Below are 14,313 nucleotides of genomic sequence, written 5' to 3' on the forward strand. Positions count from 1 at the left end.
TATGACATTTACAAGTATTTATCATAAATATCGTGTGAAAAACCGTGTTATTCGCTGTTGATCTAGTGCTTATTATTGTCGCTTAAATTATGAGTAGAAAGTGATACAGTAAAATGAAACCCACGACGAGGAATAAGGGCCAAGTGTACAGTGTGGGGAACTACCTGATGACGGGGAAGGTGCTTGGGAAAGGGCACTTCGCGAGGGTCGAAGAAGCCACCCATAGGATTATTGGGAAGAAGGTAAGCTCAAGATGTATTTATACCAACCAATCAGGAAGCTGACAGTGGCAACACTGACCGATCAGTTCCTGAATGAACAGTGGTCGTTTTATTTGTTTTTGGGCTATTAGTCTGTGGACGATCAAAGGGGGTTATAAATAGGCGTCGGAATGCTTTACGGATATATTCGCAACACCTGTACGCGGTGTAGCGGTGCAATTATTTCGTCACGCTGTCTTTATAATAGATTGCCGAAGAGAGAAGTGTAATGATTAGAATGTTTGTTACAACATACGAGCCATATCGTAATTTTTTTTGAACGCATGATCAATAGAGGATCGGTGAAGGAGTGCAACTTTCAACGGCTTTCCTAAATTTCAAGTGGTTCGGATATCGGTTCATATCTAGTTAATGAAGAAAAGGTAAACAAGGCGTTCATAGGTTACCGTGACCGCTTTCCATCAGGGGGACCGTATGGTTGTTTGCCACCGACGTAGCATAAAAAAAACAAATAGCTCCGGCTCAAAAAATAATGAATACCTAATATTATCGATGTCTCTAAATACAGGCATTATCAATTATTACAACTGCTTGCCTGCTTCATAAATAATATACCTCTACATTTATAAACAAAATACTACTTACCGTTTAGTACGTCGTGCGAAACTGCGAACTACTTTGCCTCATTAGAGTCAACGTGAAACGGTTTTTTTTTTCAATTACAATCCTCAATTTTAAGAAATTTTGTACTCAAAAAGTACACATATAGTCCTCAATTTCTTTTGGCTAGGGTGTTTTTTCGCATAAGAGAAAGTGATAGCAGTATTACAGATGACATGCATAAACTTTTTGAATTTGAGTTCTCAGCAAAAGATAAATGAAGGAAATAAGGAAAAAACAATTATTTATTAATTACGGGCATGCCTATTTATTTTTTTATCAACGTTCTATAGTTAGGTATGTTATTTAATGAAGATAATTTCACTGAAACGTTATATCTGCACGGCAAAGGGCCTAGCCTAGAAGCCATAGGATAAGAATAAACGTAACTAATGCATTAAAATTATAGCGTTCTGTATCCTATTCGTCAAACGATTATCTCTTAAATTAAAACCGAAATGAATTACACATATCTGTGCCTGAGGCTGGAATCGAACTAGCGTACTCTGCAATCGCGGAAGATGCCTGTTTCTGCTCGGCCACCCAGGTCACAGTTACTGAGGTCGAAATTATATCTCATATGAGTAATCTATACATAGACTCGTAGCGCCCTCTGACCACCTCTAAGGTAGAACAAAATATTTTCAGTAGAATATAATTTGACTTGTGTTAATTAGAATCGATTTATCGATTATCTCTTCTCCTTGGTACAGAGGTGTACTGTACCTAGCCCGAGCTTTTACCGGAAATGGAAAAAAGTAGGTACCTATTTTTGATTTCTCTGTTACATTTCGTCAGGTGGCCATCAAAATAATCGACCTGACTTGCATAAAAGAAGAGTACGCCCGTCGCAACTTACATCGGGAACCACGAGTGATGTCCAAACTGAGGCATCCTTGCATCGCAGCACTGTACGAGACCATGATGGTAAGCTTTTTTAAACCTATAACGTACACCGATAGAAACTATACCTGAACTACACAGTATTGGTCACTGCTTCCCGCTGAAAATGCCGACATCCGCTCTCTTTCGCAGGCGACCTGTCTCATTCATACAAACAATGGTGCGCGTTCGCCTACACGAGCTTAGACCACAGAATATATAATAGTACAAGTACAGAAGGCCCACTGCTTTGATGTTCACGAAATGCCGCCTTTTTAAATACCTACAAAATTCTTACAAAGAAACGAGCCGCACGTGCGGCGTCCGGCCGTAGGGTTACCTATGGATTAAAATATAGGTACTATATAGAGTTATAGATGTATTATAAGTAGAATAAGCATTTGTACGCCGAGAGGCATATCATGAAGGACTATTACCCTGTATACAACATCATAATTTTAATTTACTCATGTTAACAAATAAAGCATCTTATCTTATCTTATCTTATCTTAAAATGAATTAATACTCACATAAAATTTTATATTACTATTATATTCAAGTCTTGGCTACTTTCTGGGTATATATACTGTATTTATATATTTTTGTTCAAGTTCCAACATTACAAGCTTATTGAACTTTTCCGTGGGACTTAATCAGTAGTAGATCTGTGTAAGAATGTCCTATGGTATTAATTTTATTCATGATGTCTATTTAACGTCATTCCACACGCGGACTTCGCATATGAACCTTAAAAAAACTCGCGACGTAAAGTAACAATAGAAAGTGCGAACGTGCGTTCCGTGAGAACGCACGCCACCCCTGAGTAGGCCGCGAACTCGCGGCCGCCAGGATGTACTTGTAGCGCGGCGATAGAATCGCGGAGTGAGCCGCCCCTGCTTAGACTGTGTGCTTAGGAAAACGCTACTCTCATATACAGTATGTAAACTAACGAAAACCATTTACTGTAACCCGTAAATGTCCAGGTGATACTGAGAAACTTTTACTATGGGACCAACACCCAAAACGCGAAATAAAAATTTACTCTCCCATAGGAAATACTATAAAATAAAACTACCTATGAAACTGTCAGAAGATATTTCCGTGATTTCGGGGTTGATCCCATAGTAAAAGTTTCTCATTATCACCTGGACATTTACGGGTTACAGTAAATGGTTTTCGTTAGTTTACATACTGTATTTGATCGCCATTGTCCGAGGGGTGCCTGAACTGAACATTCAGAGACTTCGGCTACTGCTGAAGTGACAATGCAACGTGGCGATTGTTACGATGCGCTTCGAAGCGTAGCAATTGCGGCGTTGGCTAGATACTTACATACAATAAACCCATCTGGTGTTTCTGGTGCCTATGTGTAATGAAATTTATGGCTTACCATCCGACGATTCGTATGGTGAAAACCGGCCAAGAGCGTGTGGGGCCACGCTCAGTGTAGGGTTCCGTAGTTTCCCGTATTTTTTTCAGAAACTGTTGAACCTATCAAATTCAAAATAATTCTTTCTTTTAGGTCTTTATAATTCAGAGGTTCAAAATTTAGAGGGGGGGGGCACGTTTTTTTTTACTTTTAAAGTGATTATTTCCGAAAATATTAACAATATCAAAAAATTACTTTAGTAAACCCCTATTCATTTTTGAATACCTATCCAACAATATATCACACGTTACGGTTGAAATGAAAAAAAAAATCACTCCCCACTTTATGTGTGGGGGGGGGGTACGATAATAAAACATTCTTTCCCACTTTTTATTTTACCACTTTGTCGGCGTAATTGATAGACATATTGGTCCCAAATTTCAGCTTTCTAGTGCTAACGGTCACTGAGATTATCCGCGGACGGACGGACGGACGGACAGACATGGCGAAACTATAAGGGTTCCTCTAGTTGACTACGGAACCCTAAAAATAGACTGTCCTTCATTATTTTTTTAGCGTAATCTGATATGACTGATTTACCCGATTTAAAATATTCCTTTTTTTTTAGCACGGCCCACGACTCTACGTAGTAATGGAAGCAGCCGGGGGCGGGGACCTATGCGCGCACGTGCTGGCCTCGCGGGGCCCACAGCGGGGCCTGCCGGAGGCCCGCGCGAAGGCCCTCGCCGCACAACTGGTCTCTGCTGTCCGGCACATGCACTCTCAAGGCGTGGTGCACCGGTAATGTAAACCACTCTACGTAGTAACGGAAGCAGGGGACCTGTGTGTGTTGCCCTCGAGGGGCCCACAGTGGTGTACCAGTAATGTAGACCACTCTACGTAGTTATGGAAGCAGTCTATGGATCAAATGGGATGACCTATCATCACTTAAAACAAGTTAAAATTATGAAATAAAACTATGGAAACGGATTAAATCACGTATAATGAATTTACAATTCATCCCGACGTTTCGAACACTTTACAGTATTCGTGGTCAACGGGTGACTGAGGAAAAATTACAATGTGCAAAAGCTACCCACATATCTACAAGAAATATTAACGAACGATCATTCAATGCTAAGGGCCGGTTGCATCAAACTGTCTGTCACCTTTAAAGCGTTCGTTAAATTTTATAGTATGGGAAGTTCCATAGACGTCTACTGCGTGACGATGATGTGTCTGTCAAATGTGGTTGATGCAACTGGCCCTTAGTAAACAACTTGCAGCTTATTCTAGACTTAGGAGCTTTCTTATAATTCTCATATTATCATCATCATAATGTCCACATTTGTCGTGGCTTTTTGTCTCACTGAGTTCGGTACCCTCGTGATAAGTAATAATAATTTCCATTTTTTTATTATAGAGACTTGAAGATGGAAAATATCATGTTAGACTCAACAAAGCAGTTCATCAAAATTGTGGGTAAGCACATTTTCTAACTGTAGTCAATCGTGTGACAAGGTGACTAGGCCATTCATTGAATCGCCTTACAAGGAAATTAGCAATACAAGCAAAGCAAAATTAGCATTACAAGGAGTTTTTGCCCGCGGCTTCGCCTTCGTTAGAAAGAGACAAAAAGTAGCCTATGTCACTCTGCATCCCTTCAACTCCACTTAAATAATCTCGTCAATTTGTCGCTCCGTTTTGCCGTGAAAGATGAACAAACAGACACACAGTTTTCCATTTATAATATTAGTACATTACTTACGTTACAAATGTGGAAAAGTGATAGGACCGACGGGGTGTGTTTTTAAATCGACACGGGTTACGAATTCCCTCGACACACGTTTACAGAACGTTTGGCCATTTAAATTTTTGACATGTAGATGTAGATGTAGATGTAGTGTAGGGACGCCTGGCCGGATACAGGCGGGCTGTCGATCGCTGGTGCGTTCATTCAGCCCAATTCCCTGGAGTTGGAGCTGCAGGTTACTGTCCCGGCTGCTCTCCCACACTTCTCTCCTCAAATCTTCTTGTTTTCCTGCAGAACAGAAGGACATCTTTAAGTTTGACATCCTTGAGTTCATCTTCTCCCAAATTGTCTCTACCGAATGTTTCATGTCGCGGTGCCGCATACATGATACATTCTGCTAGTAGGTGCAAACTAGTCTCCTCCTTACCACAGTGTGGACAGGATTCGTCACTACTGATACCTATTATCTTCATATGTCTGTTAAGAGTGTTGTGTCCCGTTATGATACCGGTCAACATTCTTAGACTGTTCTTACCTAGTTTCAGAAGATACCTAGCTCTCCTTTGGTCTCTACCTTCTATCATCATCTTCGTTTGTCTGCAACTGGTCTCTCTTTCCCAGGCTCTTTGTGCTTCCATCTCTTTTATCCTCTCAATGACTCCTTTCGTGACGTCAGCTGACATAGGCAGAGCCGGTTCCGGACCCAAGAATTCCGTCTCCGCCCCCGCCCTTGCCAGCTCGTCCGCTTTCTCATTACCTGTGACTCCCTGGTGTCCCGGTACCCACGCAACCGTTACACTTCTATGCTTGCCTATCGAGTTGAGCTCTTCCTTGCATTCTCTCACCAGGGACGAGGTCACCGATGTTCTCTTCAGAGCCTTTAGTGCCGCTTGACTGTCGGTGTATATGACCACGGCTCCATCTTGTTTATCGCTTTCTTTTAATATACGTGCACAGCGCGCTATGGCACATACCTCTGCTTGGAACACGCTAGTGTATCTCCCTAGTGGTATCGACACCTTTTCTCCTAGTTTCGGGATTACTATTCCCGCGCCTGCTAGCTTTGTAGAGCTTCTCCTAGAGCCATCTGTGAAGCATATAGTCGTTGGGTGCCCGACCTCTACCTTCCAGTTGTCTCTTTCTCCTATATGTACTCTATACTTCTTATCGAAAATCTCCTCCCTCTTTATGAGGTCATTATTAACCATCAGCATTTCTAGCTTCGATAGTGCCTCTCTTTGTATCAGTGCGTGTCTCTTGTCCACGCAACTTCCTCTCCATTCCTTGCATGCTTTTATTCTGTACCACTGTTCCATGGCTCTCTTCTCTGCCTCAATCCAGAGGGGCTTTAAGCCTAACAGCACCTCCATAGCATGTGTCGGGGTGGTTCTCATAGCCCCCGTCATCATGAGGCAGGCTAGTCTTTGTACTTTTGTCAGATTCTTCCGATATTCTCCAATATGGGTCCTGTGCCACCAGATCACCGCCCCATATAGCACCCTGGGTGTGATAATGGCTTTGTAAATCCAGTGGATCATACTCGGCTTTAGTCCCCAGTTCTTCCCTACTGCCCTTTTACATTGGTACAGCGTTCTTATGGCCTTAGCCGTCTGCTCTCTGATATGAGTCTTGTATCTGAGTGAACTGTCAAGAGTAATGCCCAGATATTTGAACTCGTCTACTATTTCTAGTTCTACGCCCTCTATTTTTATGGGTTCCAGCTCTTTTTTCCTCTTATTAGTGAATAACACCAGCTTAGTTTTCGACGGATTGAGATCCAGTCCTCTCCCTCTGCACCATCCCAGTACCTGTCTGAGACCTCTTACCATTATGTTCCTCATGACACTGAGGACCATACCTCTCACCAGTAGTACTCCGTCATCAGAGTAGGCCTGCATGTACAAGCCTCCCCTGTTGAGTTCTCTTACCATAGAGTCCAGAAGTAGACACCACATCAAGGGTGACAAGCAGCCTCCCTGCGGGAACCCCCTCCTGGGACTAATCGTCTTTGTTATTCCTCCCAACTCCGCCGTTATAGACCTGCACCTAAGCATACTGCCTATCCACTGCGCTAATGTCGGTCGGATGCCTTCTCTCTCCAGACTCTCTTCAACGGCTTGGAAGGTAGCCCTGTCAAAGGCCCCCTCCACGTCGAAGAAGCAGCCTAGAGCGTACTGTTTCGATTCTAGTGCCCTTTCTACCCTCACAGCTAGGTTGTGAAGGGCCGTCTCCGTTGACTTCCCAGCCATATATGCATGCTGATTCCCGTGAAGCGGGTCTCCACTGCAGTTGACCTTCTCTCTTATATGCTTGTCTATCACCTTCTCTAGGGTCTTTAGGACAAAAGACGATAGACTTATGCTTCTAAATGATTTTACCTCTTGATATGATTTCTTGCCTGGTTTAGGTAGGAAAACCGCCCTTACCTCTCTCCACACCTTTGGAATGTGTCTGTGAGCGATACTTGCCCTGTATAGTTCCAGTAGGTCATCTTTTATGTGCTCATACCCTTTCTGCAGTAGTACCGGTAGGACCTCATCCGGGCCCGCAGACTTGAAGGGTGCAAAGGAGAAGAGCGCCCACTCCATCCTGCTCTCCTCCACCACTTCCGCCGCACCTCCCCAGTCGGCCTCCCCCGGCTCACCTGCTCATCTATCTCTGTCACCTCCTCACAGCCCGGAAAATGTGTGCTCAGCATAGTACTCAGTACCCTCTCCGGCTCTGTGATTAAGTCACCGTCTACTCTTAGGCTCCCCAGTTGGCACGCCCGGTCACCAGCTAATAGCTTTACCACCCTCGCACCTTCTGAGTAACTGTCAATGTCTTCTGTAAATCTTCTCCAGCCCTCCTGTCTAGCTCTCTCTCTTAGTCTGGTATACTTATTCCTGACCTCTCTGTACTCGTCCTAGCTATGAGCGTCGCCTTTCTTAATTTTTGACATAGTTTCGTCATAAGCTCGATTATTATCCATTACCTACCTACCTAGTGATGCGGTAATATAGCGCGATATTTACTGTAAAGCTAAGTTACTCGTATATCCCAGCGTTTTAGCTTTATCAGAAGCACACCTCGGACACTGGCGATCAAATATATGACAGAGGCGCGTTAGTTCGCACACATTCTAAGCTCGTGTAGGTGAACGCGTACCATGCTTGTATGTGTGAGATATGACAGGTCGACTGTTCGCGTAAGGGCATTTTCGCGAGAACAATCACCGAAAGTACATTTTATGTTTTTCCTATAAAAAAAAAACAAGAGACAAAAATGGTCCCCTAATTTTCTATTATTTTGCATATTTCCACTTTGTAACCGCTGTACAAAGTGTTTGAAAAAATGGTAACGAAGTGGAAAAATTAAATTTGGGACGCCTTTTTTACCTAGTAAGATAGAAAGGGCTCGTGATTCTGAGTAGGAAAAAAATTAATTTTACCTATTTTCGAAAAAAAAGTTTTTGAATCTTTTTTCGCGAAAATGCCCGCAAGGTAACCGAGAGCGGGTGGGCGGCACTTTCATTCGGGAGCGGAAGTGGCCATACTGTACGATAGTACCTACTCTATTTTGTACTGTGTCAGAAGTGTTCAACTGTTCACGTTTTTCTTTAATGCCCCAGTAGCGCATTTTTGTGAGTATTTCAGACAAACAATTTCTGGTTTCAGACTTCGGCCTAAGTAACGTGTGGAGTAACGGCGGCGCGCTGCGGACCCCGTGCGGTTCGCTGGAATACGCTGCGCCGGAGTTGTTCGTGGACGGTCGCCGCTACGGGCCCGAGGTGGATTTATGGAGCATGTCAGTATTATGTACCTCACGCCATTCCTAAATGAAACTTGGCATCCGATACAAGACAGTGTGATGGCAGGCAGAACAAAATGTTGACAGAATGGTGGCCTCTTTCGGATGTAAGAAGCGCCTGTTGCTCGTTGGGTGGTCGACGTTCGAAAAACTGCGGGGCACCTCTGGATGAGACTGGCCTAGGACCGGGATAAGTGGAGTGCACGAAGGGCGGTTAACGGCTGAAATGATGATGATGATGACAAGACAGTCACAGTGTCACTTTTTGGTCCCTCACTACTTTTCGCCAATTGCTGACCCTGTGTTCGCGTAGATTCATCTCCACTAGATCATCATGTCGCTCCCTCGGTATGTAGGACATCGAACACTCCGGACAGGATCCATTATGTTAAGTTTGTCTGAGCTAAATATATGTATTACCAGCATTGGATTTCCTCAAACCTATTGACGCGGAATGGGCTCTAGCCGACCAGAAATCGCTCATAAGTATCTGACGCTTTCGCGTTGTTTTCGCCCGTTCAGCCCGTAGGTTGCCCCGTGTTGATATATTTTAGGAGACAGACACCCTAACTACAATTTCCTTTTTCCAACTTTCAGAGGTGTCATAGTCTACGGGATGGTGACAGGCGGCCTGCCGTTCACGGGTGCAGACACTGGCGAGGGTCGTTCCCGGCCGCAGCTCCGAGCCGCCATCGCACGAGGGTTCGCCAGGAAACAGCGGGTCGCACTGGCTTGTGTCAGCGGAGGTAGGAGGGTTAACTAGCTTTAGTTTTGTCATGGAAGATGATGGTGTACCAAAAGTGTCACCGTGTACAGGATTGTAACGGGCGGCTTGCCATTTTACCGGCGAGGCCTGCTCCCGACCGCAGCACCGCACCGCCATTGCAAGAGGGCTCGCTAGAAAAGTCGGTCGTCAAGTCGCATTGGCTTGCGTCAGCGGAGGTATGAGGGTTTTGGTTAAGACGATACGGTAGGGGTCAATTCTCCATACAAACGCTCTCGATTATTTCCTCCCTGGTTTTTGAAGACAGAGCAATGATTTTTTCAACACAGATTGTTATTATTTTTATCTGTGTCGGACCGTTTTGATTTTTTTTGATATTCTGCTTTTTAAAGACTCTAGAGCCAATCAAAAATTTCCAAAAACGGCCTTTTTCATTCTGGCGCAAAAAAAGGTGTGATACTCAAGATTAGTAACAATTAACCAAAAAATCTAAACGGTCCGACATAGATTATTTCATTGTTATTCAGATTCTCAAATTTCGTTCCGATTGATTAAGTTTTGAAGGAGGAAAGAGTCGAGAGCGGAACCTCGATTTTTAAGATTTTTTTGAAATATCTTTTGACTGAGTTGTTCTTAATGGACAATTTTTTTTCGATAAATCTAGTTAATAACACTTGTATATTTAACTAAAATTCCCAAGTTGAAAAGGGGGCTCCTTTCCATTTTAGCATTTTCGCTACCGTATCCTCTTAACTGGTAGGTTTAGCTTGCGTCAACAAAGCTTCGCTACACACCAAAGATCTAAAGGTGCCGTATACGGATTGTGACAGGTAGACTGATGTCATAGACCGACGAGGGCAAAGTGTAGGAAAAGGGTTTGCTAGGAAACAGGCTTGCGACAGCGCAGTTATTGAAAGCCAGAGGTGTTAGCGTTTGACGATGAAGTACTTCTGCTTCGAACAGCTTTAGCGAAATACAGGCGGTTTGACAATGTGCCAGTGATGTCATCTTGAGCAGAAACTGTCACGAGCGGCTTGCGTTTCACAGGTTTGTGTCAACAGAGGTAGGAGGGTTTTAGTCAACTGAAAATCTAACAATACGAGTATAATCTGGCGTAGTAAAACCTCTCGAGATATTCTAATAGATCGTTAATACAAATAAGAATAAAACAGTAAGAAAGCAGTTAAACTCAGATTTTTGAAATCTTTGTTTCAAGCTTAAGCAGTCGGAGAGTGACTAAAGAGAGTTTTAGCTAAAAGTGCATTTGATGAGAATTACAAGACAAATAGATATGCAGAATACAGTGTTATATGTCGCCACTGACGCATGTAATTATATTATTTTGTAGCATTCCATTTTTCATGGCCCACGTGTAAGCACACAGGGCGAGCATTCCAGAGCCATCATACACACGAGTAAATATGGCATGTGACACGTGTTACATAGGACGTAGGTATACGTCAACTTCTAAATGAGTATTTAATATTTAATCACCTCGAGCACCCATCAGAAGGTACTCGCAGTTTCGAATATCGACTTGGACCTGTAGAAAAACAAGAAAATGTCACCGTCTATCGCAGCCGGAGCATTATTCTTTGCCACTTTAGTAGCAGCAAATAATTATTTTCATCCTCTGTCCGATGAGTTCATATTCTTCATCAACCTGAAACAAAGCTTCTGGAAAGCTGGCCGAAACTTCCCCGTGGACATTCCTCTGGATTACATCGAGGGACTATTGGGAGCGCTAGAGAATCCATCGCCCTCACTCCCCTTGCGAAGCCACGACCCTTACTTAATAGCGAGTTTACCGGAAAGCTTTGATGCTAGAGAAAAATGGCCGAATTGCCCGAGTATGTATGACGTCAGAGACCAGGGATCGTGCGGGAGCTGCTGGGCGTTCGGCGCCGTCGAAGCGATGACTGATCGAGTCTGCACTTACTCGAACGGCGCCAAACAGTTCCACTTCTCAGCGCAAGACCTGGTCAGCTGCTGCCCGGATTGTGGAGATGGCTGTCACAGTGGATATCCGGGTAAAGCGTGGGAATACTGGCAAGAAGTAGGCATTGTATCCGGCGGGCCGTATAATTCCGGTAAGGGCTGCAGGCCCTACGAAATTGCTCCTTGCGAGCACGCCGTCGAAGGCCCTAGGCCGACATGTGGTAGAGAGGAAAACACTCCAGCCTGTGTGGACAGATGCAGAGCTGGTTTCAACGGCATGTACTACCAGAACAAAGTCCGCGGCAAGAAAGTTTATATGCTTCAAGGAGAAGGTAACATGAAGGCTGAAATATTTAATAACGGGCCTATTGAGGCTAGTTTCGTAGTATACAGTGATTTCATTCATTATAAAAGCGGAGTTTACTCTTATACATCAGGGGAATCGCATGGTGGACACGCCATTAAAATCTTGGGTTGGGGAGTGGAGAACGGTCGGAAGTACTGGCTGTGTGCCAACTCGTGGAACAGCGACTGGGGAGACCAGGGCTACTTCAAGATCCTGCGAGGAGAGGATCATTGCGAAATCGAGAGCCGAGGAGTTGTTGCCGGGGAACCTGATTTAGATTGGTTTTAAATGCAACCTACATATTTATGGAAATTTTAAAAATTTAATAACAAGCTAAGAAATATAAACATCCCTTTTTTTTTTCTTTATGTCCCTCCTAAAACGTTATCCGATCTGAAATCCGATGTAGGGATATACATAGTTCCAGTAGTATGTTGCGCTCCATATCCATGGCTGTCTGGCAAACCTTGAGTGTGAACTACTGAGCTTCTGTCAAAGCCAAGTCTGAGTACCGTAAGTGAGAACTGGAAGCACAGTATAATCATCATCATCATCATCATCATCATCATATCAGCCCTTTATCGCCGACTGCTGTGCCTATGCTCAGCAGGCCTGTGCCTCTCTTCTAGTACGCCACTTGTCCCGGTCCTGAGCTATTCTCATTCAGTTTTTCTCAACAGTATAATAAAGAGTACTATCGTACAGTATGGCCACTCCAGCTTCCCGCTGAGAGTGCCGCCCACCCGCTCTCTGATACCTCACAGTTACCGCCTGTCAAAAACGCGACGATTCGATATTTCACTCATACAAACATACCACGTGTTCCCCTACACGAGCTTAGACTGTGTGCGTAGGAACGCGCCTCTTTCATACATTTGACCGCGTTTAAATAACAGAGGTAGGACTCCCTTCATGAGGTGTTTCATTGATTGATGCTCTTCCAGGCGTTCTCCGTCCATAATTAAGCTCATTCAATCTCTGTAAGAATGTCCTATAATATTTATTTTCTTGTCGCTTCTGGACTGTCGCGCCAAATGGTCTCTATTTGGCAGAAATAAAAGTATAAGTTAATAATTTTATTGGTCAAAATTTTTTTGGAAGATGTTTCCCAAATGTAATATTCATGTGTATGTGACGCGCATGCAAAATATTACATGTTAAATAAGAACATGTACCTTTAAAAACAAGTGCGGTTTTGATGAAATTAAAAGAAAATAAGTTATATTTCTCAATTGTTTATTTCAACATTTAATTGGATGCAACTTAAAACTGAAATGATGATGATGATTAATTTATAGCCGGCTAAACGTGTATATCACAAGAAACGGTGAAATTGAAATCATGTAAACGACTCAAGTTTTTTCTTTATTTGCCGATTTTTCAAGTGATATAAACTACATGAAAGCCCTTGAGCTACAACTACATCTATAGGTTTTTTAAAACCCTTCTAAGTCAGGTTCCCCCGCTACAGCGCCATGCTCGATGCCGCAATGGTTCTCTCCTCGCAGGAACTTGAAGAAACCTTTGTCTCCCCAGTCGCTGTTCCACGAGTTGGCACACAGCCAGTACTTCTGCCCCCCCTCCACGCCCCAGCCCAGCACTTTGATGGCGTGGCCATCAAGTCGTTCTCCAGACGTGTGCGAATACACGCCGCTTTTATAATGAAGGAAATCAGCGTACACGGTAAAATCAGCTTCGACAGGACCGTTTTTATATATTTCCGCTCGCATATCGTCTTCGCCTTTAAGCATAAATGCTTGCTTGGCGCGAAGCTTATCCTGTTTAAACTCCTTGTTGTAGCCAGCCTCACATTTATTTACGCAGGCCGGAGTAGCTTCGATTTCGTGACACTTGGGCCGGGGCCGTCTACGTGGTGCTCGCAAGGAGCTATTTCGTAAGGCCGGCAACCCTGACTCGAATTATACGGTCCTCCGGAAACAATACCTACATCCCGCCAGTATTGCCACGCTTTATCCGGCTCTCCACCATTGCAACCATCTCCACAATCCGTGCAGCAGCTGACCAGGTCTTGCGCTGAGAAGTGGAACTGTTTGGCGCCGTTCGAGTAAGTGCAGACTCGGTCGGTCATCGCCTCGACGGCTCCGAACGCCCAGCAGCTCCCGCACGATCCTTGGTCTCTGATGTCATGCATACTCGGGCAATCCGGCCAATTTTGTCTGGAATCGAAATTTTCCGGCAAACTGGCTATTAGATCTGCGTCGTGGGTCTTGATGGGGAGTGAGGGCAATGGATTTTTGAGAGCTCCCATTAGTCCTCGGATGTACCCAAGAGGAGTGTCCAACGGGAAGTTTTTGCCAGCTTTCCAGGAGCTTTGTTTCGAGTTTATGTGTGATATAAAGTCATCGGAGAGTGGGTGATATGTCTTTGCTGTGGCAAAAGCAACACAGAGTAATGTTCCGACTGCGATCGACAGTGACATGTTTCGGTCTTTTCTGTAGGTCCAAATCGATGCCTCGTAAACTGTGTACCTGGTCTAATGGTGGATATATGTATGTCCTAACCTAAGGAGTTTAAATACCTACATAGTGCATAGCTACTGACGTGTACTTCATACCCTATTTTATTGTCATGCGTAAGTAATAAGTAACAACACGTGGGCTATTAAATGTA

At 44.0% G+C, this 14,313-nt stretch overlaps 3 protein-coding genes across 3 annotated transcripts in view; 2 read left to right on the forward strand and 1 right to left on the reverse strand.

Annotated features, from left to right (window-relative positions):
* Positions 1 to 14,313, forward strand: part of LOC125234451 (serine/threonine-protein kinase SIK3 homolog) — a 25,879-nt gene continuing 11,566 nt past the window's right edge. The window contains exons 1-6 of the mRNA XM_048140698.1: positions 1 to 242; positions 1,680 to 1,808; positions 3,761 to 3,933; positions 4,556 to 4,614; positions 8,542 to 8,671; positions 9,272 to 9,420. Of these exons, the coding sequence (XP_047996655.1) occupies positions 114 to 242; positions 1,680 to 1,808; positions 3,761 to 3,933; positions 4,556 to 4,614; positions 8,542 to 8,671; positions 9,272 to 9,420 (769 nt within the window). The 5' untranslated portion in view covers positions 1 to 113. The remainder of the gene's footprint in view (positions 243 to 1,679; positions 1,809 to 3,760; positions 3,934 to 4,555; positions 4,615 to 8,541; positions 8,672 to 9,271; positions 9,421 to 14,313) is intronic.
* On the forward strand, positions 10,923 to 12,025 carry LOC125234454 (cathepsin B-like). The gene has a single exon (XM_048140701.1). It carries the CDS (start codon positions 10,960 to 10,962, stop codon positions 11,968 to 11,970), a length of 1,011 nt encoding a protein of 336 aa, XP_047996658.1. The 5' UTR covers positions 10,923 to 10,959; the 3' UTR covers positions 11,971 to 12,025.
* Positions 12,902 to 14,189, reverse strand: LOC125234455 (cathepsin B-like). Its single transcript, XM_048140702.1, is given in 2 exon segments — positions 12,902 to 13,543; positions 13,546 to 14,189. Coding segments are annotated over 2 exon segments (1,002 nt in total). The 5' UTR covers positions 14,123 to 14,189; the 3' UTR covers positions 12,902 to 13,118.

Source organism: Leguminivora glycinivorella, chromosome 16, assembly GCF_023078275.1.
Source record: "Leguminivora glycinivorella isolate SPB_JAAS2020 chromosome 16, LegGlyc_1.1, whole genome shotgun sequence".
NCBI classification, from domain to species: Eukaryota; Metazoa; Arthropoda; class Insecta; order Lepidoptera; family Tortricidae; genus Leguminivora; species Leguminivora glycinivorella.

Excerpts from the sequence above, each read along its gene's own strand:
- LOC125234454 (XM_048140701.1), top strand. The coding sequence starts at position 10,960 with ATGTCACCGTCTATCGCAGCCGGAGCATTATTCTTTGCCACTTTAGTA.